Consider the following 27,796-nt stretch of genomic DNA (forward strand, 5'->3'; position numbering starts at 1 on the left):
CTAATGGATTGTGGCTTATTCTTTATGTCCCGCTTCCAGCCCAAGGTGGATCAGCCCTTGCTGAGCCTGGTGAAGTATGGCTGTTCTCAAGCATGTCTCCACCCACCTGATGCATTTCATCTTGTGGGTCTTGGTCATTAGAGCGTCATGCTGATTTTTACAGGGCCCTGACGCAGCATGTTGAGGTTTTTGATACCCGTTTCTCTGATCACTTGGGTGCAGATCTTTGAGAAAAGCAGCAGTTTAAAAAAGGGGGAAGGCTTCTAGTTCCATGAAGTAGAATTACATTGGCTTCCTCTTTTTTAACTTTTTAAAGATGTCAGACCGGACCAAAAGTTCATTTTCTGCTTTAAGTGCTTAGGAGACACCACCAGGCCTCACTGCAAGCTGTTGGAGGATCAGGAAAAAACTGGGACACTGCAGCTAGGCTGGGAAGTGGCTTCAGGTCAGTAAAGCTGGTGGTGCTTCTCGCAGGAGCTGAAATCTGCAATCAGGGCTCAGCTGTGGTGGTGCGAGCTCCTGCAGCACAGCACCTGCTGGGTGGAAAGGAGGAGGCCTCCAGGGAGCACCAGGCATGGGAGATCCCATGGGACAGGCACCTCTGCCAGCTACCAAACATGGGCTAAAGGCACTGGGCTCTCTCAGCCACAAGGAGGTTTGTTCCAGGGTGGAAGGGCTTGTTAACAGCTGGCTCTGCTCCCCCACAGCTGGCCAAGGCACAGGACAGAGCTGTGAGCACAGGCTGCCCCATCAGCTGCAAGGAATGTCAAGGTTCTAACACGGGACAGGAGGTTTTCAGGGGGTAAATCGCCCTGCTGCTGCTGAGATGGTGGCTTCAGAAAAACCCTGGAAAAAGAAGTGTCCTCTCTGAATTTCTAAAGCCAGCCTGCCAGCACTCTGTTTGCCATAAGCCTTTACTGTGAAGGCGAGCTGCACCTCAAGGCAAGTAGACTTAAGTTGGCACAAGGTAGGCTGTTGGACAGAGAGACATTGACTGCTTTGAGCTGCATTCCTCCACCATCAGCACTTGTTTCAGGTGGCACTGCCAGGAGGGTGGAGCTCCTGCCAGAGGGTCCAGCCTCTACATCAGGAGGCGGAAAGGAACCTGTTGACACCAACCTGCTCCTGTAAGCACTGCCCTCGTCCCCCAAGAAGACAACCACACCATCTACCATGGTAAGTTTTTAATTGCACTGTGAGCAAACAGCATGTTAACATCAGGTCACAACAGAACTTGAACAAAATGACAGTGGTCTCTCAGCTTTGAGGGGCAACAGAGAACAGAAGGTAGTGCTATAAACCAGCTTCCCTGCCTCCTCCTACCAGCTATGCCTTCACTGTTTTAGTGGTTCACTTCAGTGAAGTGGAGGCACTGGCCAAATACTTGAGGGTAAAAATAACAAAAACAAAAAAACCCCAAAACAAAACCAAAAGAACGGTAGTTTCCCTTAGACTGCCATTTCCTCTCCTGGAAAGGGGAGGCTACACTGCCAGCGCCAACCCAGAAGTGGTTCTGTACCCACACTGCTGCCACATAATACCATTTCAGTACAGTAGAAACACTGAGTGACACTAATTCACAGAGGGTTTGGTTTCCCTTAAGCAGGTCAGCTTGGAGGGGGTGGCCCTTAAAGGGACACCTTGCCAGAAGCTCATCTAGCTAGCGATTACCTGTACCTACAGGAATCGGCTGAAGCCCAGCACAGGTCTGGACCACACTGATGCAGAAGCAGGTTCAGGCCAGGGACAGTGACAGGGTTACAGTTCCAGCAGTCAGCACAGGAGCAGTTGGGTTCAACTCACTAATCAAACAAAACTACAGCGATGTGCTTTGACCAGCTTGGTCTCCAGGGGCGCAGAGCGTGCTGCACAGTGCTTCTTCAGGGCCCCTCGCCCTACTTCCCTGACAGCTGCTCGTAGAGCTTTGGCACATAGTCATCCCACTCTGCCTGGTAGCAAGTGCCAGCCACCGGCACCCCCAACTCGTACTTGCTGCGGAAAGAAGCCACCTTGAACTTCCCTCGTTTGTCACCAGAGCGATTAGAGAGGATGGGCTCGTTGCAGGTCAGCTGCTTCGGCTGCTCATACACCAGCCACACATAGCGATGCAGCCCTGCAGGGAGGAGACAGCATTACAAGTGCCAGTCACCTGCAGTTCCCGGGTTTAAGGTTTGCTTTGAAGTGACCCCAGGAACACAGGGAAACGGACACCTGCATTCCCCAGGATCAGAAGGGTAAGTATGATGGAGCTAAAGGAGCTTAGAGAAGATGTACGAGATAGGCTTAAATAGCTCATGTCCTGCCTGAGCTAGTGCTCCCCCTCACCAAGCAACACTGCCTACCAACTGCAGGCAGGACAGCACAAGCCTGCCATCCAACAAAGGGCCGTGTCCATGCTGGCTGTGGCTACAAGCAGCTGCAGGCAGTCCCGCATGGTCCGTTTCCACAGCGCAGGACAGCGTTTGCCCAGCCATGCAGCACACGCCAAGCAGGCAGCCAGTTTTCTGCAGGCCTCCCCACCCTCCCCTGCGCACCGCATTTGATCCATGCAGCACGGCTGTGCTCAGAGCGTGGGAACTGCTGCAGCCAGGTACCGACCTGTTCCCTTGGGAGGTCCGGAGCCGACATAATCTGACAGCACGGTCCCACTCCCCACATTGTTGCCTTTCATGTTGGTCACCAAGAAGTGATGCCATTCCCTGGAAGAAGGCAAAAAACAATCAGACTGCATCACAGCCTCAGCTAAGATCCTTCATTACTCCGAGCTGCTGCTTTTCTGTCAGGCTGTCAGTATAGGGTAACTGAAGCTAACAGCTGCCACCCAAAGAGCACCAGTCCTAGAGCAGGTACTGCCTCCTTCAGGCAGCAGAGCCTGTCAAAACCAGCTCTGTCATCCTGCCTGGGTTTCCCAGAGCCTGACCTCTAAGAGTGGGTATTCCACATGCTTCTGAGCCTGATTTGAGAAAGGTGAGCTGGTCCCAGGTTTAAGACTCCACTGCTAGTACTGACAGACCTAATTCCAACTCACACATGTGCCAAATTAGAGCAGGCAGCCAATGCTGTGCTTCTCCAAGCAACAGCAGACCTTCAACCACCCCTGGCAAAAGCAGCTGCTCCTCCCCATGCTGTCCCTGTCTCAAGGAGAGATGCAAGGGCACTGTTTCTCACTGCTGCACCTTAAGCAGAGCACATTCCTCATCTCCTTCTAAGCCTCTGCTCAGATCAAGAGAGATGCTCCCTTTTCCCCAGGCGAGATAGGGAGCTGCCCGCGCCCATTACCTGAACTTTGGGTCCTTCCTGCTGGGAGCATCTGGGTCTGTGAGAACCAGGGTGTAAAGCTTCTGCGGATCACAGCCATCCCACTCGATGCTGGTGGGGCGATGCTGGACCTGGAGAGATGACAGCCTTAGCCCAACCGGCCAGCCCTCCTGCCGGCACCACGCAGCCTGCGCCAGCCAGCTGCACTGCACACGGAGGCCACGCGTGACCAGCGCAGCCAGCAGCACCCGAGCGAGTTCAAGGCCGTTCAGCGCCAGCTCACGCCCAGCCCACGGGAGCCGCCGGGACCACTCCCGCAGCACGGAGCCAGGCCTGGCCGCGCCGCCCCCGTACAAAAGTCGACAGGAAAGCGGGGCACCTCTCTCTCCCCCCCGCACCCGGCGAGGCTCCGATCTGCCGGAGCGAAGGCGCAAGAGGCCCGGCCGCCTCCCGCCATTTTGCCGCGCCCCCCTGCGACACACACCCCCCCCCTCCCCGGGAAAGCGGGGCCGAGCCCTGCTCACCTGAGTGGGCGTGAGCACCTTGCCCAGCTCGTCTATCTCCACGGAGCCATACTTGACACGCAGCGGGTGCGCCGGCTTCTGCTCCACCTCGGTGAGGCTCAGCGGCCCGCTCCACAGCCCCAGGTCCACCGGCATGGCTGCTGCTCCCCTCCGCTCAGCGCACTACGACCGCACCGCCCAATCCCCGCCCCCCGCTCCCATTGGCGGAGGCGCGGCCACGCTTCGCTCTCATTGGCGGCGGCGCGCCGCTAGCCTTTCCCCCACTCCAGCCGTTGGGGCGCCCCCAGGCGGGGGGGCCGCGGCCGACGGGGAGCAGAAGCAGGGCGATTACCTAAAGCAGCAGCGCTGCCCCTGCTTAACGGCCTTGGCCCTGACGTTAATTAGGTTATAATTTACGTGCCAGGGGCCAGCCCCGTGGATCTCGGTGCTCTGCTCCATGCAAGCCTTAGCCCAATGTGCGATAGCTGCTGGAGAGCTGGCCTTTCCCAAGCGGTAAGGTGTCCTGGAGGGACCTGAGGATACCTGCATGCCTTACAGCCCTTTTTGCGGGGTTACGCAGAGAAGTAATCTGTGTATTACTACATACAACAAACCAGCGTGGAAGTTGCTGTCTGCAATGGTGGACAATGCAGGACCGTTGGGTCTACTTGGCATCAGTCAGCAAGAAAAACCTGTCATTGGGACAATTTCTCCTAACACATCTGCTGCAGAAATTGAACAGCACACTGGCTGTTACGTTCACCCAGGGGAATCCAAGGGAATGCCTTTAAAGAAACTGAAAGCACTAGTGCCTTTCTCTTTGTTGCCTGTTTCCTTGGGACCCATCCAGCTGTGGAGAAGCTCATCCTTTACCCTTTCCACCTGCTTCCTCCTGCCAGTCCCTCTTCGGTCTGTGGTCTGCTTCTTTCCAGCTTTGGTTTATGCTGCTGCCTGGGGTTTTTTTGTTTGGTTGGTTTTGCCCTTAGCCAAGAATCATACAGTTTGTGGCACTGTTCATAGTCATTTATCACTGTTCCTCCCGCTGCTTTTGAGGTGTCTCTAAGTGGTTGAATTATGGAAGATCCTCTGGGCGGCGGGGGGTTCGCTTACTACCTTCACTTAGTTTTGCCGTCTGGAAACACCATCCTCCTGGCGTTAAACGTTCCCGATCCTTGGACTGCACCCCAGGTCAGTGCCTGCCTGCCCGGGCAGGGAAACTGGCTTCGGGCCGCTCTGAGGGGCCTGCCCAAGATGGCGGGGGGGGGGGGGGTGCCCCCAAGATGGCGGGCGGGGTCGGGGGGGCGCCCAAGATGGCGGGTGCTCAAGATGGCGGGTGTGAGGCGGCGGGGATGGCTACCCGACCCCCTTCACGGGCCCCAGCGAGCGGGCAGCGGGGCAGGACGGGCCCGCCGGCCCTCCCCTGCCCGTTCGCCGGGGCGGAGGCGAGGCAGCGCCGCCTCCCCGAGGCGGGAGGCTCTGGCGGCAGCACACGGCGATGCGGTTCCCCGGCGGGACGCCGCCAGCCCGGTTCTTCCTCGCCCTCTGCGTCTGGAGGCTGGTGCAGCGCCGGGACGCCGCAGGTAGCGGGGGCTGAGGGGAGGGGAGGGGAGCGGCCACCGTGTGTGGGCGACTGTTAGAGCAGTACCTCAGTCCGCCGTGCTCCTGAGGGGAGCTCCCCAGTGGGCCCTAACGCCAATTTATTTTTTTAAAAAAGTAATTTTTTTGTGTGTTCAAAGTAACACGATTCCCCATTGAAAACAAGCAGGGCAGACGCTGAGGGGGGCTGGTAGAAGCGGGGACTCCTGCGGACCCTCGAGCTGGCTGTAGGGTCCAGGTGCCATTTTGGCAGGAACGGGAAAGTAGGAAAAAGGCAAAAGGGGGATATCGACAGTCGTGTCATCTTCCTCAACGGCTGCCAGTACCGAGGCGGGTTTTGTCTCTTTTTTTGGTACCGTGCACTCTCCTGAGCAGTGCGGGGATGGGGCTACTGGGGCAAGTGGTCCAGCAAAACGTTGGCTGAGCATGGGCGTTGCTGTGACCCCACGTCGTTAGTCCTCTAACACCGCTCTCCTCTGGCTCCTTCAGGTCACTTGTTTGTTGCCCTCCTCTCTCAGGCAGAAATAGCCTGTCCTTGCTTTCTTCTTGAGCCTTTTAAGCTGCGTTCCTCTTCCTGATCGTGCGTCTGCACTCAAACGTTTTTAGTTGCCAAATGCGTCTCGGAGATCCTTTGACAGTAGCCCGCTAACAAGCACCCCAGAGGGTTGATATATATCAGATGTCCGGGTCTTTGCTGACAGAAGAGGGCTTTGCCGGTTCCCTACATCCCTAACACTGTCCATTCTGTTTTGCAGGAACAGAGGAAGTGGTCTTTGGGAAGGTTGGAGGAAGCATCCTCCTTTTATGCCGAAATGTCTCCAAAGAAGCAACCGAGGTGGTCTGGTTTCAAGGGGATCCGCACTCTTTCCCCCCACTCTTCTCCTCAAGGGTCACCTTCCCCCCGGACGTCCGTTTCTCCCTCGTTGACAACAGCTCTCTGCGCATCACGGAGCTGCGTGTGCAGGACGAAGGCAACTACACTTGCAAAGAAGTGCTGAACAAGACGGACCATGAGCACAGGGTCCGGCTCCTGGTAGCCAGTAAGTCTGTCCCGTGTCTGTGAATTTCCTCCCCTCAGTCTCACAGGTCCCCAGATTCATCTGGCACTGGTGGAAAAGTAATGTAAAAAACAGCAAGGTAGTCTTATCATGCAAAATCTGTGAGCAGGCTGATACTACTTAATGACACATTCACTCACGAGCACCAAAACGTGTCTAAATGGTCTGTCAAGGATCAATTGTTTGCGATGCAGAGGATGAAATGCCAGCTGTCAAGTCCTCACTATGTCTCTTCAATTCCTTCTTCACTGGTGATGATAAACTAGTTTTTGGTCAGATCTTTCATATCCTGTAGCTGTTCCAGGGTGGCCTTTGCCTCAGAATCTGGCTGACGTGAGCCTTCATAAATCTTAGAGTGGGGGCTGCTGCCCGCTCTCTTTTTTCCCCTTGATTGAAATACGTGTTTGAAATAGATGTGCTGTGCCATTCCTTGTTGCCATCGTTTTGGTGAGAGGATGGAGGGTCTTCAGCTGACGAGTTGTCTGTGCCAAGTCTTACTGTGCAGCCTTCCATTTTTAATGGAAACACCACATTCCTTAAATTTACTGCTAGGAGCACTGTCCTGGGAGCATGCCTGTCATTACCAGCACAGGCCATTCTTTCAGCCTTTTTGTCCTGTTGTGTCTTTTGGTGCTCTCTCCCATTTCCATCCGTATTTCATTCATTCATTCTCTTAGAAATCTTCACAGCACAGGTGGAACATCGGGCTGGAGAGCACTCAAGTCGCTTGCTTTGCACGCCACTGCCGCAGGTCCTTCCTGCTTCTGCCGGGGAACCATTATCTTGCCCAGATGCCTCATCTGTTTTGTGTGGAGCAGCTGCCTCCCGATTAGCAGGGACTGCAGGTCCTATGGCTGGTACCACTCTTGGACCCTTCACCAAGTCGAATCAGATGTGATGTAGGCTCTGGCCCCTCACACCTAGGCTGTGACTTGCTGTCCTTTATGCCAGCCAAACCTATGTTTATAGGATTGAGAAGAGGGAAAGGCTGCTGCCAGTTTGCCTGTTTCAGTGACACTCTGGTCTGTTGGCCCCTTCCTTTCTTGCTGGTCTTTCTGTCAACACCTACCGTGCATGAGACCTGTTTTCTGTTTGCATTCAGGGTGTTCCTTCCTCCTAGGTGTTTGGTGAAGGGTTCGTGCTGTTGTACCTGTTTTGTGCAGATTAAATCTCTGTAAGGTCACACGAGTAAAAATTCCCTTCCTGGGGCAAGGAACCTGTAGATGGGGTTTGGAGGGTCAAGGAGGGCTGGAGTGAAGGAATCGAACCCCAGGCTGCTTCAGAGAATATATATGTAGGCGCAGGGCCTAGGAGGGGGGAGCCCTAAATTTGGAGCATTGGTGTGAAACACTCGTGAGCAAAAGATATCTATGGCATGCCAAGTGTTGGTGCTGAACTCTGAACTTCATTTATTAGCACAGAAATAATGTGTCAATTAATTTCCAAAGGTTACAAAGGTGATACGGGACAGTGCCGTGCCATTAAAATAGGTGAGAGAGGTACTTCTGGTGGTGCTTTAGATCAGCAGAAGAAGCATTAGCAAAGGCCAGAAGCTGAAGCTTCTCAACCTCAGACTAGAAGCGCAGGCCCTGATTTTTCACACTTCACTGTTACTGGACCAGCTTAGCCCAGGCTGGAGTGAACCTCTCAGACATAGACTTGGCACCGCTGTAAAAGAGCCACCCAGGATCTGTGGGCTTCATGTGGGAGTTACCAGTTGACAGTCTTCAACCCACCTCGTGGCTTGTACCAAAAAGTTCTCTTTGCTTAAAACTGCATTTAAAAAAACCACAAGCAGTAGAGTAAACATTCTAGCAACATGACAAAGGTGCAGCCCTGCCTTGAGCTGCTGTTCTGTGTTTGGTTTGGATAGGAAGCACATGGTATGAAGAAGCGTGCAATTGCACACCTCCAAGTGATTTCTTGGTATGTTTGTCTGCAGTTTGATACAAGCTGCTGTTGGCTCTTCTGTGGGCATGAGGTCCTTTTTGCTGGTGTTTTGTGAGTCTTTTTTTTGGTTGGGGGGTGTTGGAGGTTTTTAGGGTTTTGTTGTGTTAACATTTTGGAAAGAGATCTCTGTTAGCATTTGGACAGAAGAGTAGAGTTGTACTGGGAGAGCCTGGGAGTTCAGGATGTAAAGCTGATGGCTTCAGGAGGCAGGTTCCTGGAACCAGCACAAAAAGTGCAGCTCTCTGGCTGGATGTCCTGGAAGGGCTGCGTCTGCCTCTTGACGTGGGGCAGTTTCTGGTGATTCAGGCTGACAGGTTGCTTTTATTAACCACAGCCAGGTTTTGGGATTGGTTGTGAGACCTTCCCAGAGCTGGAACAGAGGAAGTGTTATAGAGAACTTTCTTGCCAGAGCTGGATGGTTTCAAAGATCATACGAGATGTGTGCGTATAATTCCTGGAAAGCCAAGCCCCAAGAAGGTATGTTCTTGTCGCTCACCTGGGGTTTTGCCGTGATTTTTAATTTTTTTTAACTCATGTCATTTGAAAGTCACTTGAATAAATGCTCTGCAAAATAAACATCAGGCTATCCCTCTGACAGCTCTTGTGTGGGGCTTGCTTTGGCAGCATCTGATCTCTTGGTGGGGTCTTGTTCAGTTTTGCATTAGGCAAGCCAGCCACAAGGGTACAGTGTGTTAATTCTGCCTGGATCGGAGTCCAGAATCCCTATGGCTGTTAAACGAACACGTGTGTCTATCTGTGCACAGGTGTGTGTGTGAAGCCAGCTGATGGGAGAGAGGCAGGAACTCATACTGCATGAAACGTGAGACCTGCTCTGCCCAAAGGGATTGCTCTTGGGTTTCTATTGACTTCTGACCCATTCCTGCTATCGTGTAGTTGTTTCTGTATTTAAGTAACAAACATAGTTGTGGCGGTTACCAAGTGATCAGCCCTGGCATGAGGCCAGTGGTGACTTACCCTACCTATGTTCTTTGCTGGAGTTTGTCCCTGCTGCTGAGGTGTGGTGCGGACACAGACTGTGGTGCGTGGTTGAGTGATACTGTCTGGCCCCACGGAGCACGATTGGTTTGGCTTCAGTGGCATGTGTCTGTGGCCCTGACGCTGCGACCTGGAGTCACCAGGATTCCCTGTGGAGAGAGAATCTTGTATGCTGGGAACAGCCTGCTCCTCCAACAATGTGCTGGGCTTGCTGGGGAAGTGCTCCAGCTTTGAGCTGGTGGCTCTGAGAAGCTGGTTACTTGTCCCTTGGCAAGAGCCCTCATGCTTTCCATGTTCCCTTGGGAAATCCGAGCGCTTGTATCAGCGACATGGAGAGGCAGAGCCTTGTTCTTACGTAGTGTGAATCAGTGTCACCCCCTTGTATCTGAGGCATGAGGACCTGTGCTGTGATGAATTGCCAAGGGCAGCACGGAGATTTTGTTCTCCTGCTGTGTTTTTAGGTGCTTACCTTCTCTCCATTGGATAAAGCTGGGGCAATAATTTTTTTCCTCCCTGTGCATTAGTCTCTCAAGGCTTGGCTGTGGTTGCTGTTACAGCTTTTGGTCCGTGTTGACTGTCATTCAGACTTGTGCTCCCCTGAGGCTGTGGGACACAGGTCAGGGAGCAAGATAGGCAGGGGAAGCAGGAAGACTTTCAAGGGGAATGATGGCAAAAACAAGCACTTCTGGGGGTTCCAGCCCTGAGGTGCTGAGAGCTGTGACTTGGAAATGTTTCTAACTATGCGCTGTTCTTGCTGATAGATCCACCGCATTCAACCCCAAAGTGCTGGGCTGAGACTTCCTCATCGGGGCTGATGCTGCAGCTGTTTTGCAGCTGGCCTGGGGGGTACCCCCACCCCACCCTGCACTGGAGAGAAGAGGGCCATGATCTGGAGAACTCAACCTGGGTCATCAGCTCCACGAGCTCCTCGGACACCCACGTGGAAACGCTGAACAGCTCCCACCTCTCCCACCGCAAAGTGTTCAAGTGTGTCGGGAGCCATGTCGTCAAGCAGGAGCAGCCTGCATGCACCGTGGAGATAAGTGAGTTGACTTGCCTACCTTATTAACTATTAATGAGCCTGCTAATGGTGGGGCAGACAGGCACCCCCATCATTCTCTGCCCTCCAAAGCACTAAGGCAGTGATCAGGCAAGCCAGGCTTGCGGGGGGAGCACTTGCCGCAGGGGGCAATGCTAATGAGGCAGCCTGGCAGGGCTTGGCTTGTGCAAAGGTGACTGCACAAGGCACAGAAGTCCTGCAGCTGAGATCCATCATGGCACAGTCGCAGGTGAGTTAGTTGTGTTTTGGGTACATCTTCAGGGGCTGACAAATCTTCCTGCATCAAGCTTTTCACCTGTGCAAGCACTCATGCCTGTGTGAAAGTGAGAGGTGGTTTTAGTGCCTTGCTCATCTTGAGATTAAATTTGGCTGGGCTGGGTTTATAGCAGAAGGGTTGTGCATGCCCCCAGGCCCCCTTCAAGCAACTAAGGGGTCTGACTAAAGTGGCTGGCTTTTGAAAACCTGAGCTGTATTTATTCTCCAAGGGTTGTGAGCTCTGCTGCTCCCAAGGAAAATTCCTGGGCTGCCTTTCTCCTCTCTGCCATCTTCCCACTGGCAACCCTCTGACTGTTCCTCCCTGGGGATATAAAGACAGGTGTCAAAAAAGGGACTGAGCAACGTGAAAGTTGCTCAGATTGCTCCTTGGAAGGCTGCTGAAGTCTTGTGAGTGAGCTGAATGCCAAACCCATAGCGCTCAAGTCCCAGACTCCTGTCTGACTTCCTTCTGTTAATGATTATTAATCAGTCAGATGGCTGATGGCTTGTTATGTTAAACTCCTCTATTCCCTCCTTGACTCTTTTCTTTTTCTTTTTTTTTTCCCCTTGGGCTGTTCAGAAATCCCTTCACTGGAGTCGGAGCCCCCAAAGACCTGCTTTGTGGGTGACAACGTGACCCTGACATGCCGTGTGACTGAGAGCACCCCGGCAGCGAGGCTCACCTGGCTGCGCGGCATCACCCAGCCAGAGGTGGAGATCCAACCCGGAGGGAGGTACCTCATTGCCCAGGAGGGCAACGTGTCCCGGCTCACCATCCGGAACTGCTCCCAGGGCACTGACGGGGGTTGTTACGTCTGCAAGGCACAGAACCCTGTGGGACTGAGGGAGTTGTTCGTCTGCCTGACAGTGAAGCGTGAGTGGGGCTGCCTGGGGTTGCTGCAGCAGGGATTGAGGAGGAGTCAGGGACACAGCTCAGTGGGGTCATTGGTGAGCTCCGAAGGGGCTCCATTCGCCACTAAGAGCCCTCTTAGCCTGTTGACGCTTTCCATACTCTTGCGGCAAGTGTAGATACAGGACTGGCTCCCTCCATCCCAGGGTGAAAAGGCCTGATTCCCCTCTCCTCAGTGTAATGGGCCTGAGAGAGGAGCATCCTTGGTCCCTCCTGGGGGTTGTGAGTGCAGAGGTACACCTCCGAGGGCCAAGCTGCTCAAGGTGCAATGGGCAGGGCCTGATTTCCTTTCACTTAAATGCACATGGGCACAAAAACAGGGGCCTTACTGTGGTGGTTTCTATATCAATGAAGTAGGAATGCTGAAACTCTCGCCCCTTGTGCTGGTGGGACTGTTGCAGTGATGGGAAATAGGAGCTGAGACAGCACCAGGCACTGAGATTTCCTCATCCATCCATGTCTTGTTGACAAGCTGGCCTCCTGTGTCTCCTCTCCACAGAGCCGGTGAACATCGTCGGGGTCGTGGGTGCCGTGGTGGTCCTGTCCCTGCTGGCTATTCTCACCGTCACCGGGATCGTCTTGTACTACAATCCCCTCTTGTGCCTGAGAGGTAGGAGCTCTCCTGTGCACAAGACAGGGAGGAGGTTACTCCTTCCTGGGGTGGCCTGGTTTTATCCCTAACCAGCTAGACCCTTCTGGTGTGCTGTGACAATCACCCCAGCCCTTGGGCCTCATCCTGCTCCTGGTCAAAACTCTGGAGGCAGATGGGTTGGAAACGCAAGGCCCTTCCCCAACTGAGTGCTTCAGGCACCTTCCCCTTGTCTTCTCCGGGGAGCTGTGCTGTGCTGGGCCTTCTCCCTTTTCCTTGTGACCTCTCTGGTGTTCTCGTTGTATACGTGGGCAGGTCAGCTTCGCATCCATGCCTCTACGTGTGGCTGCCAGAGACCATCCTACCGCAGGCAGGATTGGCAGGGGTGGTACAGTAAAACCAGCAGCGCACTGCCCAAGGGACTGCTCTGGGGCTGGTTTCTAACGCTGTCTTTTCCCTTCCCTTCTCTCCCGTTCAGGTGCTGCATTCAGGTGGGTGTTGATTTTCCTCAGCCCAGTCCTGTGTGGCCTTGCTAGTCCGCCTCCTGACAGAAGTGATCTCACTGTAGGGTAGGGAACCCACCTCTGAGGCAGGAGCCATCCCCAGAGCAAAGCTGTTCTTACGTGGAGCTGTGCTTCCCACGGGAAGGGAATGGTGGGGCTGGGTGAGACTCGGCGTGGGAGCAGGAGGATGGGGGGAGAGGAGAGCGCTTGGCATCAGAGCAGGAGTGGTGTCGCTTTGGGATGCGCAGGGGTGGTGCTGGCAAGGCGCCCGTTAGCGTGGGGGGAGGTTGTGTGGGAGAGCTGCTCCTTGGTGCAGGTGAGCCTGAAGACTTAGAGTAAATGGAAACGGTGATCTTCTGCCGCTCTGTGTGGGTGTTTGCCCATGTCCTTCCTCTCTCAGGGGGGATGTCTGATAACTGCACGTGAACAAGTGGCTTCTTGGGGTTCAGGTGCACCAGATTTCTTCTCTGCTTCCTGCTCGCACCCCTCCTGGCCCCGCTCCCTTCCCTTGCCCCTCTTGGTTCTGTTCCCACAGCTGTGGTGCTGCGGCGTGGGAAGGCTCTTTTCTGAATGCCTTCGTATCCCCATGTGTACAGGAGGGGAGAATAACTCCACTTGGGAGGGGCTCGTGCCGTTTAGTACATTAGAATATTAGTGGTTGAGGACTTTGGAAGACGAATAGGAAGTAGTGCAGAATGCCAGTGGTGGTGTTGCTGCCAGCAGGGTCTGAAACCAGCTGTTCTTTGAACATAGTGCAGGATTGGGAGAATCCATCAGAATTGGCCATTTTGGCGTAGAGGGTTGTCAAAGCCAGGGGAGGCACAGGCTGGAGGGAGGGGTCAGGACAGGCCATCCTTAGCCTTTCAGCCCACCTCTGCTTGCTCTGCTGTTCACAGGAATCAGGACTCAGGTGATATCTTAGTGCTGGTGGACTCAGAAGATGACGAGGAGGGGAAGGGGGAAGAAGAGACCATAAGCAGTTCCACCAAGCACGAGGCGATGGCGCTGGTCAATGGGAACAGTGTCCAGACTGCTTACCTCAACTGCCTTATGGAAGGTGAGCCCTGGTGCCTGCCTGACGGACCAGTTTTGGGGCTGGAGCCGCCTGCTCTCGTGCTAAGCTGTGGGTCTTCCAGGAGAAGCTGCCGGGGAAGGAGGAATTCCTGTTGTCTGGCTTGTTGGCTCTTGCTGAGATGATGCTGCTCTTGCCCCATGTAGGTGACGATGGCGAGCAGCACGGCGGGGGCTCTCCACAGGAAACAAGGGAAGAAGAGACACGAGGCTCATAGTTTCCATCCCTTCTCGTGGAAACGGCCAGAACTCCAGCTGGATGCCCAGCGTCAAGCACATCCTCATTGCCACGTGGCTGAGAGCAGGCTGTTAGTGTCCTGCAGCAGGCTGGTTCAGTCGGAGCGTCCCCTCTTCCCTCTCCACTCACCCCTTCCCCAGCTTTCATTCTGTCCCTCCCCAGCCTCGTTTCTCCATTTCTTTTCCCCCCTCTCTTCATGTTCCTCTCTGTCTCAGGTGTCCTTTTTAACAAGGTGGCACCCAGCACAGGCAGAGCTCGGGAAGTGGGTCCCAGTAGCCTGCTCCTCTTGATGCCTGTGACGGACTCCAGTACTGGTACAGGATTCTGGCTCAGTCGCCGTGAGCAGTGCTGGGGTTGCAGGGAGTGTGATGGAGAAAGTCGCTGTGGGGCCGTGTTGGTCCCAGTATAACAGAAGAAACAACTGGTGCATGGGCAGGACATGGGTGGGTGATGCTGACTCTAGGGAGGCTTAATTGTTTTGGATTTTTTTTTTTTTTGTTATAAAAATTTTTCCCCAAGTCCTTCTGAAGTGTTGCTCCATATCTAAGTTGGGAGTTAACCTGTACCTTGTGGTGTGGTTTTGAGGGGGATCCCTGGCTGTGATGGAAAGCATGGAGGGAATTTACACAGGGAGGGGACAAGGGGAGCAGGATCCGCAGGGAGGGAATCACGGCAGCCGTGCAGGGGAACCGTAGGGTGGGTAACAGAGGGGCCAGAGCGTGCAGGAGGGGATGGAGGGACGGGTCAAGTCTGAGCGCCCTGCGAGGGTAAAGGGAGGGATTGAAAAGGCACACGGAGAGGAGCTGTGTGTTCAGAGGAGAGCAGGGAAGGATCAGAGGGTGAGGGAGGAGATCGGCACGTATGGATGGGAATGGCCAAACAGAGCAGGATGGGATCAGGGTGGAACAGAGGTTGGAGGGAGGTGGAGGGCTCTGAGCGTGCTGGAGGGGAACAGGAATAAACTGTGTAAAGTGGGGAGTGAACGAGTGCATAGAGGGGGATGGAGAAGTGAGTGCACAAGGGATCTGAGTGCATGGAGGGTAATGAGGGGAGGTGAGCACGCATGCGGGGGGAGCGAAGGGGACCTGGGGGCGTGTGGAGGGGAAAGGAGGCACTCCTGGGGCACGCAGGGAGGAGCAGCTTCTGCACCGTGGGTGAAGCCGTGGGGTCTGAGCCCTCCCTGGGACGTGGGTGAGAACAGCGTGAGATGGAGGAGAGCTGAGGGAGTGCAGGGCGGGGGGGACCAGAGCACCTGGGGGGGGGGCAGGGGTTGGGGTCTGGTTGTGCGCGGTGGTCTCCGAAGGGATGTGGAGCCTGAACAGAGGTTTCTGAGGGGCTGGAGCGGGGTCTGAGGGCTTGGGGGGGACCGGAGCGCGGGCGGGAGGATGGAGTGTGGTTAGAGGGCTGCGAGTGGGACCGACCTGCGAGCTGGCCCCCGGGGAGCCTCAGCGCAGTCCCCGTGCCCAGCACCCCGCCATCGCGGGCGATGCTCGGAGCCATGCCGGGAAAATCCCAGGGAGCTGCGGGAACCTCCGGCTGCCCCTGGCAACAGTGTTGTGCTGCCGCCATCTCGGCCGCCCCACATCCCGGCCTCTCGGCAAGCAGGAGGCACCGGCAAGATGGCCTTCGACCTGGAGGAGTATTTGCAGACGGTTTTCCGGGACAAGCTCCGTCTGCTGTGAGTGAGATCCCCCACCCCGTCCTCCCCGTGGGACCGGCAGCTGCCTGCCTGGCTCCCACGGTGGGTGCTGCTGGCCGGAGGCGAGCAAAGGCTGGGCAACGGGGCCAGCGCGTCCTCCGTCCCCGGTGGTCTGTCGGTTTTATGTTCCCGTCGCTGGGTCCCCAGGGTGGGTGTCACTGGGTGGGTGCTGAGGTTGTGCCGTGGCTTCTCCTTCCCTGGGATGCTACAGTGGCGCTGGGGGGTCTCCGAGCGGAGGGAGGCTGAAGAGGAAGGGTGGGTGAGGGGAGAGTGGGCCAAGCCCCCCCCGTGCTGAGCCCCAGCAGGCAGCGGCGGTCCCTGGGGGACCCTGGCCATGCCACAGTGACGGGTGCCCCCGCCCGGGGTCTCCCCCCCTCCAACCCCAGCCACGATGAGCTCCACGCAACCTGCGGCAGGATGGTGCCGACGCGGGATGGTGCCACGCTGCTGCCTTCCACGCGCTTGCTGCTGAAACGGCGGGAGGTGGCGGAGGTGGAGCGGGAGCTGCAGAGCCAGCGGGAGGTAAGGGGGGCCCCCCCAGCCCCTCCGTGTGCCCCCTCCTCAGGGGCTTGCAGCGTGCCATGGGAGACGAGGAGCTGGTGGGCACGTCCCCAGCCGTTCAAGGACCAGCACCCGTCCCCAGCTGGGGTGCTCCGGCATGGGACAACGCTCCCAGCACCCCGCGGTCCTGCAGGAATTTCGGCAGAGGATGGAGTGCCTGGCGCAGCGCCGGCAGCAGCTGAGCCGGAGGGAAGAGGAGCTCCGGGATGTCGTCCTCAAATTCGACGCCTTCATCAAGGTGCCAAGGCGGGGACCCGGGACCGGACCGGCCGTCGGGGCCCCTCTGACTCCGTCCCCACGCCGCAGGCTTCAGCGGCGAGGCGGGAGCGGGCGCTGCGGCGGGCAGACGAGGAGCGGGCGCGGGCGGCGGGGCAGGGTGCCGAGGTCGCCCGCCTGCGCCGGGAGCTTGAGGGGCTGCTGCGGCGCAGGGAGCGCCTGGCCCGACGCCTGCGGAGCCTCCGCGGCTTCGGTGACTACCTGCGGAGCGTGCTGGCCGGGATGGGACAGGTGAGCACGGGGGGGTCCCCATCCTGTGGTGCCACCTCCATGTCCCCAAGTCCCCTTTTTTTTTGGGGGGGGGGGTGGACAGCCCCATCCGGGGCAGCAGCTTCTCAACCCCCTCCTGCTGCCCAGTTTCAGGACATCCCGGCCATGCTGGCCCATTTTGGGGCGCTGGCGGGGGCACGGGCAGCCCTGGCGCAACAGGCAGAAGCCAGGCAGGAGCAGCTGGCCCAGGGCTGGGCACGGCTCCGGCGTTACCGCGAGGAGGCCGGCAGCAAGCTCTTGTGCACCAAGGACGACCTGACCCGGCTCCGTGCACGCCTGGAGGCCACCCGCCATGATGTGCTTCAAGGGGTAAAGCGGGGGACAGATGTGGGGGTCCCCCTTCAGGGAGAGGGGCAGCAGTGTGGACCCCAAGCGTGCTGCAGAGGGGAGATGCCCAACATGGTGGTGGTGGGAAGCTGGGCTGGGGGTCCCCATGTGCCTGGAAAAAGCATCATCAGGAACTCTGCATGGGGGGGATACACAGCCAGGACTCCTAGGTCCCCCTCTCCCAGCCGGGGGGGGTGCAAGGGACATGGGGCAGCGGCTGGGGTGGGGGGGCCCAGGGCTCTCTGTCGCTCTGTCCCCCAGGAGTCCCACTGGGCCCACGTCCAGAGCACAGCCACCCAGAAGACCCTGCTGCTGGGGCAGATCAAGCTGGCAGTGCTGAACCTCTTCCAGCTCGCCACCGCACGGCTCGAGGTCCCCATGGACGTGGCCCTGGAGGACACCGAGGCCCAGCTGGACACGGTCAGTGCAGCCCTTTCCCCTGAGCAGAGGGGCTGGGAGGGACACGGGGACATTCGTTCACGTCCCCAGACGGCCGTGGCACGGAGGTCCCTGTCTCCGCAGGTGCTGCTCTGCATGCAGGACCTGGCTGCCATCTCTGCTGAGCTGCGCCCCAGGCAGCTGGGGACGTGTCCCCCACGCTTGCCCGTTGCCACCAGCATAAACCCTCTGCGCCATGGGGGTGCCAAGGTGCCTCTGAGCCAGGAATAGCCCCTGGGGACAATCCCCCCAGCTCCCAGGGCTGGGGAGAGGCTGCCAGGGCCAGTGTGGAGATACAGGACCCCCGGCACCTCCCTGGGGATGGAGGTCGCTCCCCAATAAGTCTGGAAACCCCCATAACGAGAGGCGACACGCACGGCAGCGGCACGGGCTCACTGGGATGGCGCCGTGTTGGGGCAGAGCCTGCAAGGGGCACCCCAGGCAGCAGGAATCGGCTGCCGCTCACGTTCAGGCTGTTGGGTATCATTGCAGGTGTCTCCCGCCAAAATACAACCCAGCTGTGGACCCACAGCACCTGGCTGTCTTTGGACTGCGCCCGGGGGTGGCCCAAGGTGGGGGGAATTATCCCAAGCACGATCCTCTTGGCAAGGACAAAGAGGAGTCAGGATGCAAAACCAGCCACGTATTTAATGTCTCCTTCCCCGGCACCCAGCCCAGGCACGGGGGAAGCTGCTGGGGCACGGCCCCCTCTCTTACACCCTTTTCCGCAGCTTGCCCTTCTTGGCGGCCCCCACCCGTCGCCCGAAGGCCATCTGCCGCAGCTCCTGCACCCGCTGCCGGTTCCTGGCCTTCAGGCGTTTCAGCCCCCCGCTCTGCAGGAAGCGCTGCTTGGCCGCCTTCTTGCGCTGCTTCAGGATCTGCTGCTTGTTCTTCAGCTCCGAGCGTACCCTGCCCCGGGCGGGGGGCTGCGCAGGTCCTGCGGAGGGGGGGAACACAGCCAAGCTCGGCTCAGAGGCCAGAGCGAGGTGGCAGGGGGACGATGTGGGGGCTCCGCCGCTTGCTCCAGGTACTCACCGTGCCCGCGCCTGTGCTTCCCTCTGAACTGCTCCCTGCCTCCGTCTTCCCCGTCCTCGTCCCGCTCGTCTACCTTGTACTTCTGCTTCCACTTTTCATAGCTGGGCCAGGGTGGGTTAAGGGAACGTGCCGAGACTCCCCATTGCCCGACTCCCCGTTGCTCGACCCACCGGACTGTCTGGCCAGCCTCCCTCCTCAGGCCGCTGCCCTGGCACGGGATGGATCCCCAGAGGCAGGGCACAATGCCGCACAGCTGCCAGCGGGTCCAGCCCCGCTCTCCACCAGTGCCCACAGGCAGGATACAGGTTGTTCTTGTAGGAGCTGCTGATGTAGCGCCCACTCTCCGTCCGCACCTTCTTCTTGTCCTCCTGGCCCGTCTGCCCCACGAACCGCTTCTTCTTGCGGTCCCTGTGAGAGAGCGGAGAGTAGTGGGACGGGGTGGTGGGACCCCCAGCCCCCATTCCCACCCCCTCCCACCCATGGCCAGACCCCTCTCACCACTTCAGCAGTTGCTTGCTCTTGTTGAGGTTGTGGTTTTCGTCCCCCATGAGATCCAGGACGGCTCCAGCTGCCTGCTGCTCGAAGGGGCTGCCCTCGCCGCCCACGCTCAGCCTGCAAAGGGTGGGCGATGAGAACGTTCCCCCCGCTGAGGCAGGCCATGGCAGGACTGCAGCGGGAGCCCTCCTGGACTCACCCCCTCTCGCTCTCAAAGTCCTTGGGCCGGTATGGGATGTAGAAGTCTTCATCCCGCTGCGCCGGCTGCTGCGGCTTTTTCCTGGAACCATCTTCTCCCCCTCGGCCCCGTTTTCGCTTCTGGCCCACCACAGTAGAGAACACGTCCTGGAAGGGGATAGTGGATGGGTTGGAGGAGCCATGCCCCCCTACCAGTCCCTACACTGGCCCCCCGAGCCCTGGCACAGCCCCAGAGCCCTGCTGCTGCCAGCACCCAGCTGAGGCCACCTTGCAGCAGCTCCGGTGGCCACGGCAAACTCCTCATCCCTGCCGTGTTACCTGGAGGTTTTCCTCCTCTCCTTCTTCTCCTTCTCCCTCCTCGGGCCCAGGGGGGGCCGGGCACAACCCCTGCCCTTTGAGAGCCGCTGCCCGCTTCTCCTGCTGCCCGCGCTGGTACTTCTCGATGAGAGCGTGGTCGTGGCGCCGCTTCGACCGCATCACGGTGCTGGCCGGTGTCCGCGACGTGGCGTTGATCTCAAAGATGGTCTGCTCCCAGAGTGGGAGTGCAAGTCCCAGTGAGCTGCAAGGCTGGCCCCATGGAGCTTCTCTCCCACCCCAACGCAGGCGCCTCGTGCTCAAGGCTGGGTCTCAACTCACCGCCTTGGACTTGTAGGTTTTAATGCTGTCCACAAACTTCAGCCTCTCCAGCTCAGTGTCTTCGAAGTGAGCACCTGGGGAACGTGGGCACAGAGAGGGGCACAGATCAGCTCCTTGGCGAGGGGGACGGGGTCCCCTCCCTCAGCGTCCCCGAGCCACTCACTGAAGAGCGGGTGGATGCCCAGCTGGGACACGTCCAGGTCCTTCGCCCTCTTGATAGACTCAGGCGAGGGGCCAGGCCGCGACCGCAGGTACTGCTTGTGGGCGTTGTCAGCGACACGGCGCAGGCTCCGCAGCTCCAGCGAGCCCTCGTGGTCTGTCAGCAGCAGGCACTCCTCATCGTCCACCAGGCTCTGGGGGACACGGCCCAGGACCCCGCCGGCATCTGCAGCCCAGGGGACACCGCGTCACCTCGCTGGCACCCACCCTGGGATTATTGCAGCAGGCATGGCAGCAATCCAGGATTTAATGGAGCAGAGCTAACAGCCACAGGGAGCTCGGTGGTGTTAAATCAGCATCACCGACACACGGGGTGTGTCGGAGCCCCCAGCACCCCATTTTCCCCAGCTGCACCCCAGCAACGAGAGCGTATCACCCCTCTGCACGAATGCCAACCACAAGACCATGAACTCCAGCGCTGGCCAAGGATAAAACCACAGCAGCCACACGGCCAGCATCCCAGCCTGGACACGCAGCCACCCCGATGCCTGCAACCGGGTCTGGCTCACCAGCGGGCAGCTCCTGGGCACCGGCAAGGACAAGCGGGCGCCCCAGGAAGAGGTGGAGGTCAAAGACGTAGGGCATCTCATCGGGAGCCACCAGCGAGTAGGCAGTGCCGCTCCGGCCAGCTCGGGCCACGCGACCTGGCAAGGGGAGGAGGAGAGTGGGAAACCAGACCCAGTGCCAACCCAGCCTGCCCCCACTCGGGCAGGGACCCACTGGTGCCCCTGGGAGCCCACGCACGTGACATTTACCCGGTGGGCATAGCTGGCAAGGGGCTGTGGGTCATTGTGGAAGGGGGCAAAGGGGAGCCCACCAGGGTGTCATCCTAAAGGGAAGACACCAGCTCTGCCTGCGGAAGCCCCTACAGTTCAGCTGGGAGATCAGGGACGTTTCTGACACTGTTTTGTCCCCAGCCTGTCTCCTGATGTCACAACACGCCAACCTCCTGCCCCAAAAATATCACCACCAAGTCAAGGGCAGCAGCGCCAGCCCAGCAGGACACAGAGACAGGAAAACCAGGGGACAAGGGACAGCCCACTCACACCCTCCCTGTCACCCTGAGGGACCCTCAGGTCGCCAGGATCCCTGCGCGGGGCACTGGCACCCACCGACACGATGCAGGAACAGCTTGGCCTTGGCAGGGAAGCTGAAGTTGATGACATTGTCCAGCATGGGGATGTCAAGGCCACGGGCGGCCACGTCGGTGACCAGCAGCACTGGGCACTTGCCCTGGGCGAACTTAGCGATGTTGATCTTGCGGGCGGTCTGGTCCAGCGAGCTGTAGATGTGTGTGCAACGGATGCCCTGGGCTGTCAGCAGCTGGGGAGGGAGGAAGAGAGATCAGATCCCACCTGGGCATGCACCAGCCGAGAGACAGGGCTGCCTAGTTCCCTGAGACTCCTGGATGCCCGCCCGGACCCCCAAATCCTGCTGTGCTCCCCCCTCTCTCCAAGGGGTAGGTGGATGCAGCACCTCCACGATGACGTGTGCTGGGATTTCTCCTTCGACCCAGCGAAACAGAGGCAGGAATTCCACCAGGGACGTGATCACAGATGCAGACCCCACGTGGGTCTGGAGAAGGGTCCGAGGCACCCGCCGGCAGCCTGCCCTTTAACAGGGGGACATGCCGGGCAACCCCAAATGCCACTTGCCTCCTTGAGATACTCTGTGTGGTGCTTGGTGGCCACAAAGATGACCGTCTGGTCCTGGGGCTTCACCACGTTCCGGAGCAGGTGGAGCAGCACGGCCGGTTTGTCATCCCCGCGCACGTGGAAGAAAGCCAGCTGCAAAAGGAGGGCAGAGCTCAGCCCCTCTGCATCCCCACACCAGATGCCACCGCCCCTCCTGTCCCCTCCTCACAAGCCTGGAGCCACCACAGGGTGGCTTGCAGGGGTTGGGGGGCACAAAGCCCATCTCAAGCCCGCCCCGCCACCGGCCCCTCTCACCTTGAGCTGCTCGCTGAGCTTGGACTCCACATCCAGACGGATCAGCATCGGCTCGGTGAGACCTGTGGGACATGGTGACACGCAGGATGTGGGTCGCACATGGGATGAGCCACTGGGACCAGTCCCACCTCTCGGCTTGGGGACACCCGCTTGGCCCAGCCTGGTTTTACCAGTCCTGGGCTCAGCCCTGCTGCGGGACCGTGCCGTGTCCCCGTCCCCGGGTTCCCCCCAGGTCCAGCCCCCGCCCCCGCCAACCACCATCTGCCCCACGCTCCTCACCGGCCCGGGCAAACTCGACGAGCAGCTTGGGCAGTGTGGCGGAGAAGAGGACGGTCTGGTGGCAGTCCGGGAGCCGGGCGATGATCTCCTGGAGCTGCTCGGCGAAGCCCATCTCGAAAAGCCTGCGGGAGAAGGGACACGGGACATGGCAGCGCCTGTTCGGTCCCTCCGGGCCCAGCCCTGCCACCCCCTCGGGGCACCTCGCTCCCCACTGTTGCTCACCCCACACGTGGGGACGCTGCCAGCCCCGGGGACCCCCCCCCCCCGCACCCCGCTGACCTGTCGGCCTCGTCGAACACCACGTACTCCACGGTGTGCAGCTTCAGTTTCATCTCCACCGCCACGTGCACCAGGCGCCCGGGGGTGGCGATGATTCTGCAGGGACAGAGCTGCTGATGGGACCAGGCTGGTGGGGGGGGGGGGAACACGGCACCCCCACATTATCCCAGGTGCAGGTCCCAAATCTGACCCTAAGAAGACCCGATAGAGACCCCCTTGTCCCCCACGGGGAGCACGGGAAGACGCTCCAAGGGAACACCAGGACACATCCATCGGGCGCAGTGGCTGAAAACGCCAGCACCGTCCCCGGATGGTGGGTGGCTCTCGGGGGCCATCTCCCCGCCCCAGGTCCCCTCCCCGCACCCCCACTCACATGTCGGGGTTCTCGTGCAGGGCGGCGAACTGGTCCTCCATCCTGTGAGAGGGGAGAGAGGCTGGGGCGGCACGGGGCACCTCAGCCCCTCGTCAGGTTTTGGGGAGGCTTTGGGGAAACGGGGACCGGTGGGGACGTGGGGACGACTTACTTGTCTCCTCCCAGGATCAGGGCGGTCTTCAGGCCTGTGAACTTGCCCAACTGCGGGGTGAGAAAGAAACACGTCGAGGGGGGGCGTTAAAACCAAACCCACTCGCCCCCGTCGTCCCCACTCGCCCCCCTGTTGTCGTCCCCCGTACCTCCTTGGTGAACTTGAGGGTCTGCAGGGCCAGCTCGCGGGTGGGCGAGAGGATGAGGGCGCGCGCCCCGGCCTGGCTGGGGGCCTTCAGCCTCTCGAACATGGGGATGAGGAAGCAGGCCGTCTTCCCGCTGCCCGTCCGCGCCATCGCCACCACGTCCCGGCCGCGCAGGATGGCGGGGATGCTCTGCGAGACATTGCGTCACCGTCGCCGTCACCGTCCCACCGCCACCGACCCGGGACGGGGGTCCCGCCGCCGTCATCCCCCTCCTCCCCTCCCCGGGCTCACCTTCCTCTGGATGGGGGTGGGCACCTTGTAGCCCTTCTTCATGACGCCCTTGAAGACGGGGTAGCTGAGGCCTGCGGGGACAGGGACGGGTGAGGGGACGCGGGCAGGAGGGGACGGTCCCCATCCCGGGGACGGCCGTGTCGTCCCCCGTGTCCCCCCCCCGGACACGCACCCATGGACTGGAAGCCCCCGGATTTCTTCTTCTTCTGGTTCTGGGCCCGCACCATGGCCCGCGTGTCCGGCTCGGCGTCGGCGCCATCGTCCTCCTCGGCGGCGGGGAAGGCGGGCAGCGGGGGCGCGGGGACCTGGGGACGGCGGAGGGGACGCGGCTGCGGAGACCGGCGTCCCAGAGGCGCCGTGGCCGTGCAGCGCTGCCGGCCTGGAGGGCAGAGACGCCCGTACTGGGGACACCAGAACTGGGGACACCAGAACTGGGGACACCAGAACTGGGGACGCCTGCACTGGGGACACCAGAACTGGGGACACCAGAACTGGAGACACCGGCACTGGGGACGCTGGCACTGGGGACACCAGAACTGGGGACACCAGAACTGGAGACACCGGCACTGGGGACGCTGGCACTGGGGATGCTGGCACTGGGCACACCAGAACTGGGGACACCAGAACTGGGGACACCAGAACTGGAGACACCGGCACTGGGGACGCTGGCACTGGGGACACCAGAACTGGAGACACCGGCACTGGGGACGCTGGCACTGGGGACACCAGAACTGGGGACACCAGAACTGGAGACACCGGCACTGGGGACACTGGCACTGGGGACACCAGAACTGGGGACACCAGAACTGGGGACACCAGAACTGGAGACGCCGGCACTGGGGACGCTGGCACTGGGGACACCGGCACTGGGGACACCAGCACTGGGGATGCTGGTGCTGGGGATGCTGGCACTGGGGACGCTGGCACTGGGGATGCTGGCACTGGGAACACCAGTACTGGGGACACTAGCACTGGGGTCAATGGTACCGGGGACGCCGGCGGTGCGGACACCAGAACTGGGGAGACCCGTACTGGGGACAATGGTACTGGGGACACCGGTACCGGGGACACCGGTACTGGGGACGCCGGCACTGAGGATTATGGCACACGGGGACTGGGGGACGCTGGTTTTGAGGACAGCAGCACACAGGGACTGGTGACACCAGTACTGGGGAGACGCCGACACACGGGGACTGGGGATACCGGTACGGGGCTTATGGGCACCGGGAACACCAGCACAGGGGGACGGGGCACACGGGGACCGGAGACACGCGGACCGACGACCCCGGCCCCGGCTGCAGCCGTGACGCCGCCCTGGAGCCCCGCCCCGTTCCCGTCCCCCTCCCTCCCTCCCCCCTCCCCCCCCCCGTACCGGCGCTCCCCGGGGCTGGCGGCGGGCGCGCGACGGCGCCATGTCGGTACCGGCGGCGGAAGCACGTGGGAGTGGGCGGAGCCGGAAGGGGCGGAGCCAGTCGGCGCCCCGCCCCGGGCGGTGCGGGGCCATGCGGGCGGCGGGGCCGGTCCCGGGAGGCGGCTCCGTTCCCGCTCCCGGTCCCCTTCCCGTTCCCCAGCTGCCACGGGCGGGCCGGGGCCGGGGCCGGGGCCGGGGTGTCCGCCGGGCGCGGGCGTCCTTCGTGGACGAGTCGCTCTTCGGCAGCCCCGCGGGGGCCCGCCCGGTGCCGCCCGGCTTCGCGCCTCCCTGGGCGGCGGCGGCGGCTCCCGCTGCCGGTCCCCGGCCGAGGAGTAAGTGCAGGTGAGCGGTCCCGCCAGCCTTCCTCGGCTCGCTGTCCGGGTTTTTCGGGGCTCGCTAAGCGTCGGTGGCCCCGGGGCTCCTTAGGGTGCCGGTCCCTGCGAGCAGCAGCCCGGGGAGGGCGGGCCGGTAGCTCCCCTCGGTTCCCCCAGCCCGGGCGGCCTTCGGGAGGGTCTGGGGGGAATCTCAACCTCCCTGTCCTCCCGTGAGCTTCCCACGCCGCAGCCGGGGCTCCGTGCTGCCCTTGCCCGCTTTAATAAACACGCGGCTTTCTCTCCTTGCCGCCCCGCGAAGGTTGAGGAGTCACACTCCATCCTTCTGCGACGAGACCCTCTTTGGTACCAAGCCTGAGGGTCCGGCCTGGGCAGCTCCTTGGATGAGGAAGGAAGACGTGGCCAAGCTCCATCCGCTGCTCTGGAGCCCACCGCCTGCCCCCCAAAACCAGCCCAGCCTTTGCCCCCGCTCCAGGGAGATGCCCTTGAGAGCCGTCCACCCGCCAACCTCGGCGTCTCTGGCAACAGAAGGCTTCGAGGCTGGCCGTGAGGGCAAGTCCTGCGTCTGGAAGCATCCTGAGAGCGGTTCGTGCTCCGAAGGCCGGGGTGCTCCCTGCAGAGGACGTTCTCAGTCTCTCAGCCGGCTGAACGCCCCCTCAGACGGGCTCCGCCTGGCTTCAGACAACCTGAAGACAGAAAGGTGTAAAAACCAGAGCCCTGCGACAGCCCCTGCGACCCCCCGAGGCCCTCTGATGAGGGGTCGGTCGAAAAGCATGTCCGGACCTCCTTTGGCCAGGAACTCCACGGCAGCGGGTGGCTGCAAACCCAGGCCTCCCTGGAAGTGAAACCAAATGTCCCTCTGGACATAAATACAGCCTTAGCCTACCCGAGACCACCCGGTGACCGAGTCTGTGAGGACCCTGGGTCTTTCTGTGGCTGGAAACGAAAGATGGGGCTGCTCCACGCTGGAGGACAAGCCAGGAGCCAAGGGTGACTGCAGCGTTGACGGGGCAGTGACCTCTCTGAGCAGGGCACAATCCTGCAGCACCAGAGTGGGACAGCCTTGGTGGTAACAGCAGCTTCCCTTGACTGTCCGGTGGTCTTCAGATGAGGTGTGATAACGAGTCAGGTTCCTTCTGTCCAGGAAGTCCAGCCGGGAAGTCGGAACAGCAGGAGACAGGGCTGCCTTATGGCGTAGGTCCAGGGCCCATCCAGGAGAAGGACCAGGCACAGGTACACCTAGAGCATAGCTTGGCGGGGACGGGCAGGTCAGATGGAGCTCCCAGACCAGGGAGCAGACGGTGCCACTGGGGTGGGGGTCCCAGGTGAGGCTGGCCAGGGCAGTTAAGGTCTGAAAGCCCCAATGGGGACCTCCGCTTCTGGGGAGAGGAGTCCTACTTCGTACTGCCTGTCGCATAATAGCACAGGATCACTCGTGCTCAGTGGGACTGCAGGAGATCTCTAGCCCAACCTCCTGCTCGAGCCAGGTGAGCTATGGGCTCAGGCAAGGCTGTCCAGGGCTTTATCCAGTCGGGTGGTGGAAACCCTCAAGGACAGAGGTTGCACAACCTCTCTGGCACCCCCTCCCACTGCTTGACTGTCCTTGAGGTGAAAAGTTTCCCTTTATATCCAGCCAGAGCCTTTCTCGTTTCAGTTTGTGTCCTTTCATTCTGCTCTGCGCCTGTGCACAAAGCTTGGCTCAATCTTCATGCTTACCTCCTCTTCGCAGGCACTGGGAAGCTGCTCTGAGGCCCCCCAAAACCGTCCCTTCTCCAGGCTGAACGAGCCCCATTCCTTCAGCCTCCACGCACAGGACGTGTGCTCCAGCCCTGACCGTCTTGGTGGCTCTCTGCTGGCCTTGCTCCGTTTCATCAACGCTTTAATGATCTCCTTTGGCCAGGAAGAAGGGAGGACGAGCACAGAGGTGAGGAAAGGCATCGCCCTGCGTCCTGCTGGTGGGGGGGGTGCCCCCAAGCTGGATGGGGTTTGTGACAGAGAAGGATTTGCCGCAGGGATTTCAGCAGCTTCTGGTGACGAGGGTGTGCTGAGTGGACATGTAATCCCGTGGTTTATACTGAGTGTTGTGAGGTGCTGTCACAGCAGCGCTGTGCTCGTTACCAAATAAATGATCCAAGGCGAATCTGCTGGGGCCTCATGTTTGGTCTGCGGGATGCTGCTGTGCGATCTGAGCACAGCTAGCATCTCCAAAAACTGTCTAAGCAAAGCAGCTCCTTGATTTCCATTCCCGAGGTGGGAAAGAGCAACTCGGTCTGTAGGAATATAGGTAGGGAGGCGTATAAAGGACATGGGCTGGGTGACCTGGGGTTTGCAGCCCGTGTCACTGCTCCCCTGGGAAGGGAGGCTTCAGTGACGAGCCGCTGAGGTCAGGAAACGCAGGGGAGTTGCTGGGAGTTTGGTAACTCTGTCCCACACAAAGGGAAACAT

General features: G+C 59.8%; 5 protein-coding genes across 6 annotated transcripts; 3 read left to right on the forward strand and 2 right to left on the reverse strand.

The window, feature by feature from the left end:
• Positions 1-1,174: 1,174 nt before the first annotated feature.
• Positions 1,175-3,985, reverse strand: PEBP1 (phosphatidylethanolamine binding protein 1). The gene is made up of 4 exons (XM_069795307.1): positions 3,783-3,985; positions 3,280-3,389; positions 2,599-2,699; positions 1,175-2,113 (listed from the first exon to the last, which is right to left on the reverse strand). The coding sequence occupies exons 1-4, from the start codon at positions 3,915-3,917 to the stop codon at positions 1,896-1,898; spliced, it is 564 nt and encodes a 187-aa protein (XP_069651408.1). The 5' UTR covers positions 3,918-3,985; the 3' UTR covers positions 1,175-1,895.
• Positions 3,986-5,071: 1,086 nt separating this feature from the next.
• Positions 5,072-14,767, forward strand: VSIG10 (V-set and immunoglobulin domain containing 10). Its single transcript, XM_069795297.1, is given in 9 exon segments — positions 5,072-5,215; positions 5,218-5,341; positions 6,113-6,397; positions 10,123-10,404; positions 11,257-11,550; positions 12,086-12,196; positions 12,654-12,666; positions 13,575-13,735; positions 13,897-14,767. Coding segments are annotated over 9 exon segments (1,485 nt in total). The 3' UTR covers positions 13,968-14,767.
• A 605-nt stretch (positions 14,768-15,372) lies between these two features.
• On the forward strand, positions 15,373-18,089 carry CFAP73 (cilia and flagella associated protein 73). Of its 2 annotated transcripts, XM_069795299.1 has the most exons (7): positions 15,373-15,665; positions 16,103-16,208; positions 16,381-16,485; positions 16,554-16,754; positions 16,881-17,102; positions 17,382-17,540; positions 17,643-18,089. In XM_069795299.1, exons 1-7 carry the CDS (start codon positions 15,607-15,609, stop codon positions 17,787-17,789), a joined length of 999 nt encoding a protein of 332 aa, XP_069651400.1. In that variant the 5' UTR covers positions 15,373-15,606; the 3' UTR covers positions 17,790-18,089. The 2 variants fall into 2 exon arrangements, with proteins under 2 accessions (XP_069651400.1, XP_069651399.1); XM_069795298.1 differs by having other exon boundaries at positions 15,373-16,208; positions 16,881-17,540.
• Positions 18,090-18,186: 97 nt separating this feature from the next.
• Positions 18,187-25,222, reverse strand: DDX54 (DEAD-box helicase 54). Its single transcript, XM_069795309.1, has 20 exons — positions 24,981-25,222; positions 23,781-23,913; positions 23,609-23,679; positions 23,321-23,506; positions 23,173-23,222; positions 23,022-23,063; positions 22,649-22,744; positions 22,370-22,491; positions 22,091-22,152; positions 21,797-21,928; positions 21,254-21,464; positions 20,651-20,785; positions 20,086-20,307; positions 19,923-19,996; positions 19,605-19,811; positions 19,288-19,433; positions 19,092-19,205; positions 18,897-19,001; positions 18,594-18,694; positions 18,187-18,495 (listed from the first exon to the last, which is right to left on the reverse strand). The coding sequence occupies exons 1-20, from the start codon at positions 25,110-25,112 to the stop codon at positions 18,272-18,274; spliced, it is 2,565 nt and encodes an 854-aa protein (XP_069651410.1). The 5' UTR covers positions 25,113-25,222; the 3' UTR covers positions 18,187-18,271.
• On the forward strand, positions 25,111-27,491 carry RITA1 (RBPJ interacting and tubulin associated 1). The gene is made up of 3 exons (XM_069795513.1): positions 25,111-25,284; positions 25,492-26,584; positions 27,081-27,491. The coding sequence occupies exons 1-2, from the start codon at positions 25,111-25,113 to the stop codon at positions 26,194-26,196; spliced, it is 879 nt and encodes a 292-aa protein (XP_069651614.1). The 3' UTR covers positions 26,197-26,584; positions 27,081-27,491.
• The last annotated feature ends 305 nt before the right edge of the window (positions 27,492-27,796 follow it).

This window comes from Haliaeetus albicilla, chromosome 10 (genome assembly GCF_947461875.1).
Source record: "Haliaeetus albicilla chromosome 10, bHalAlb1.1, whole genome shotgun sequence".
NCBI classification, from domain to species: Eukaryota; Metazoa; Chordata; class Aves; order Accipitriformes; family Accipitridae; genus Haliaeetus; species Haliaeetus albicilla.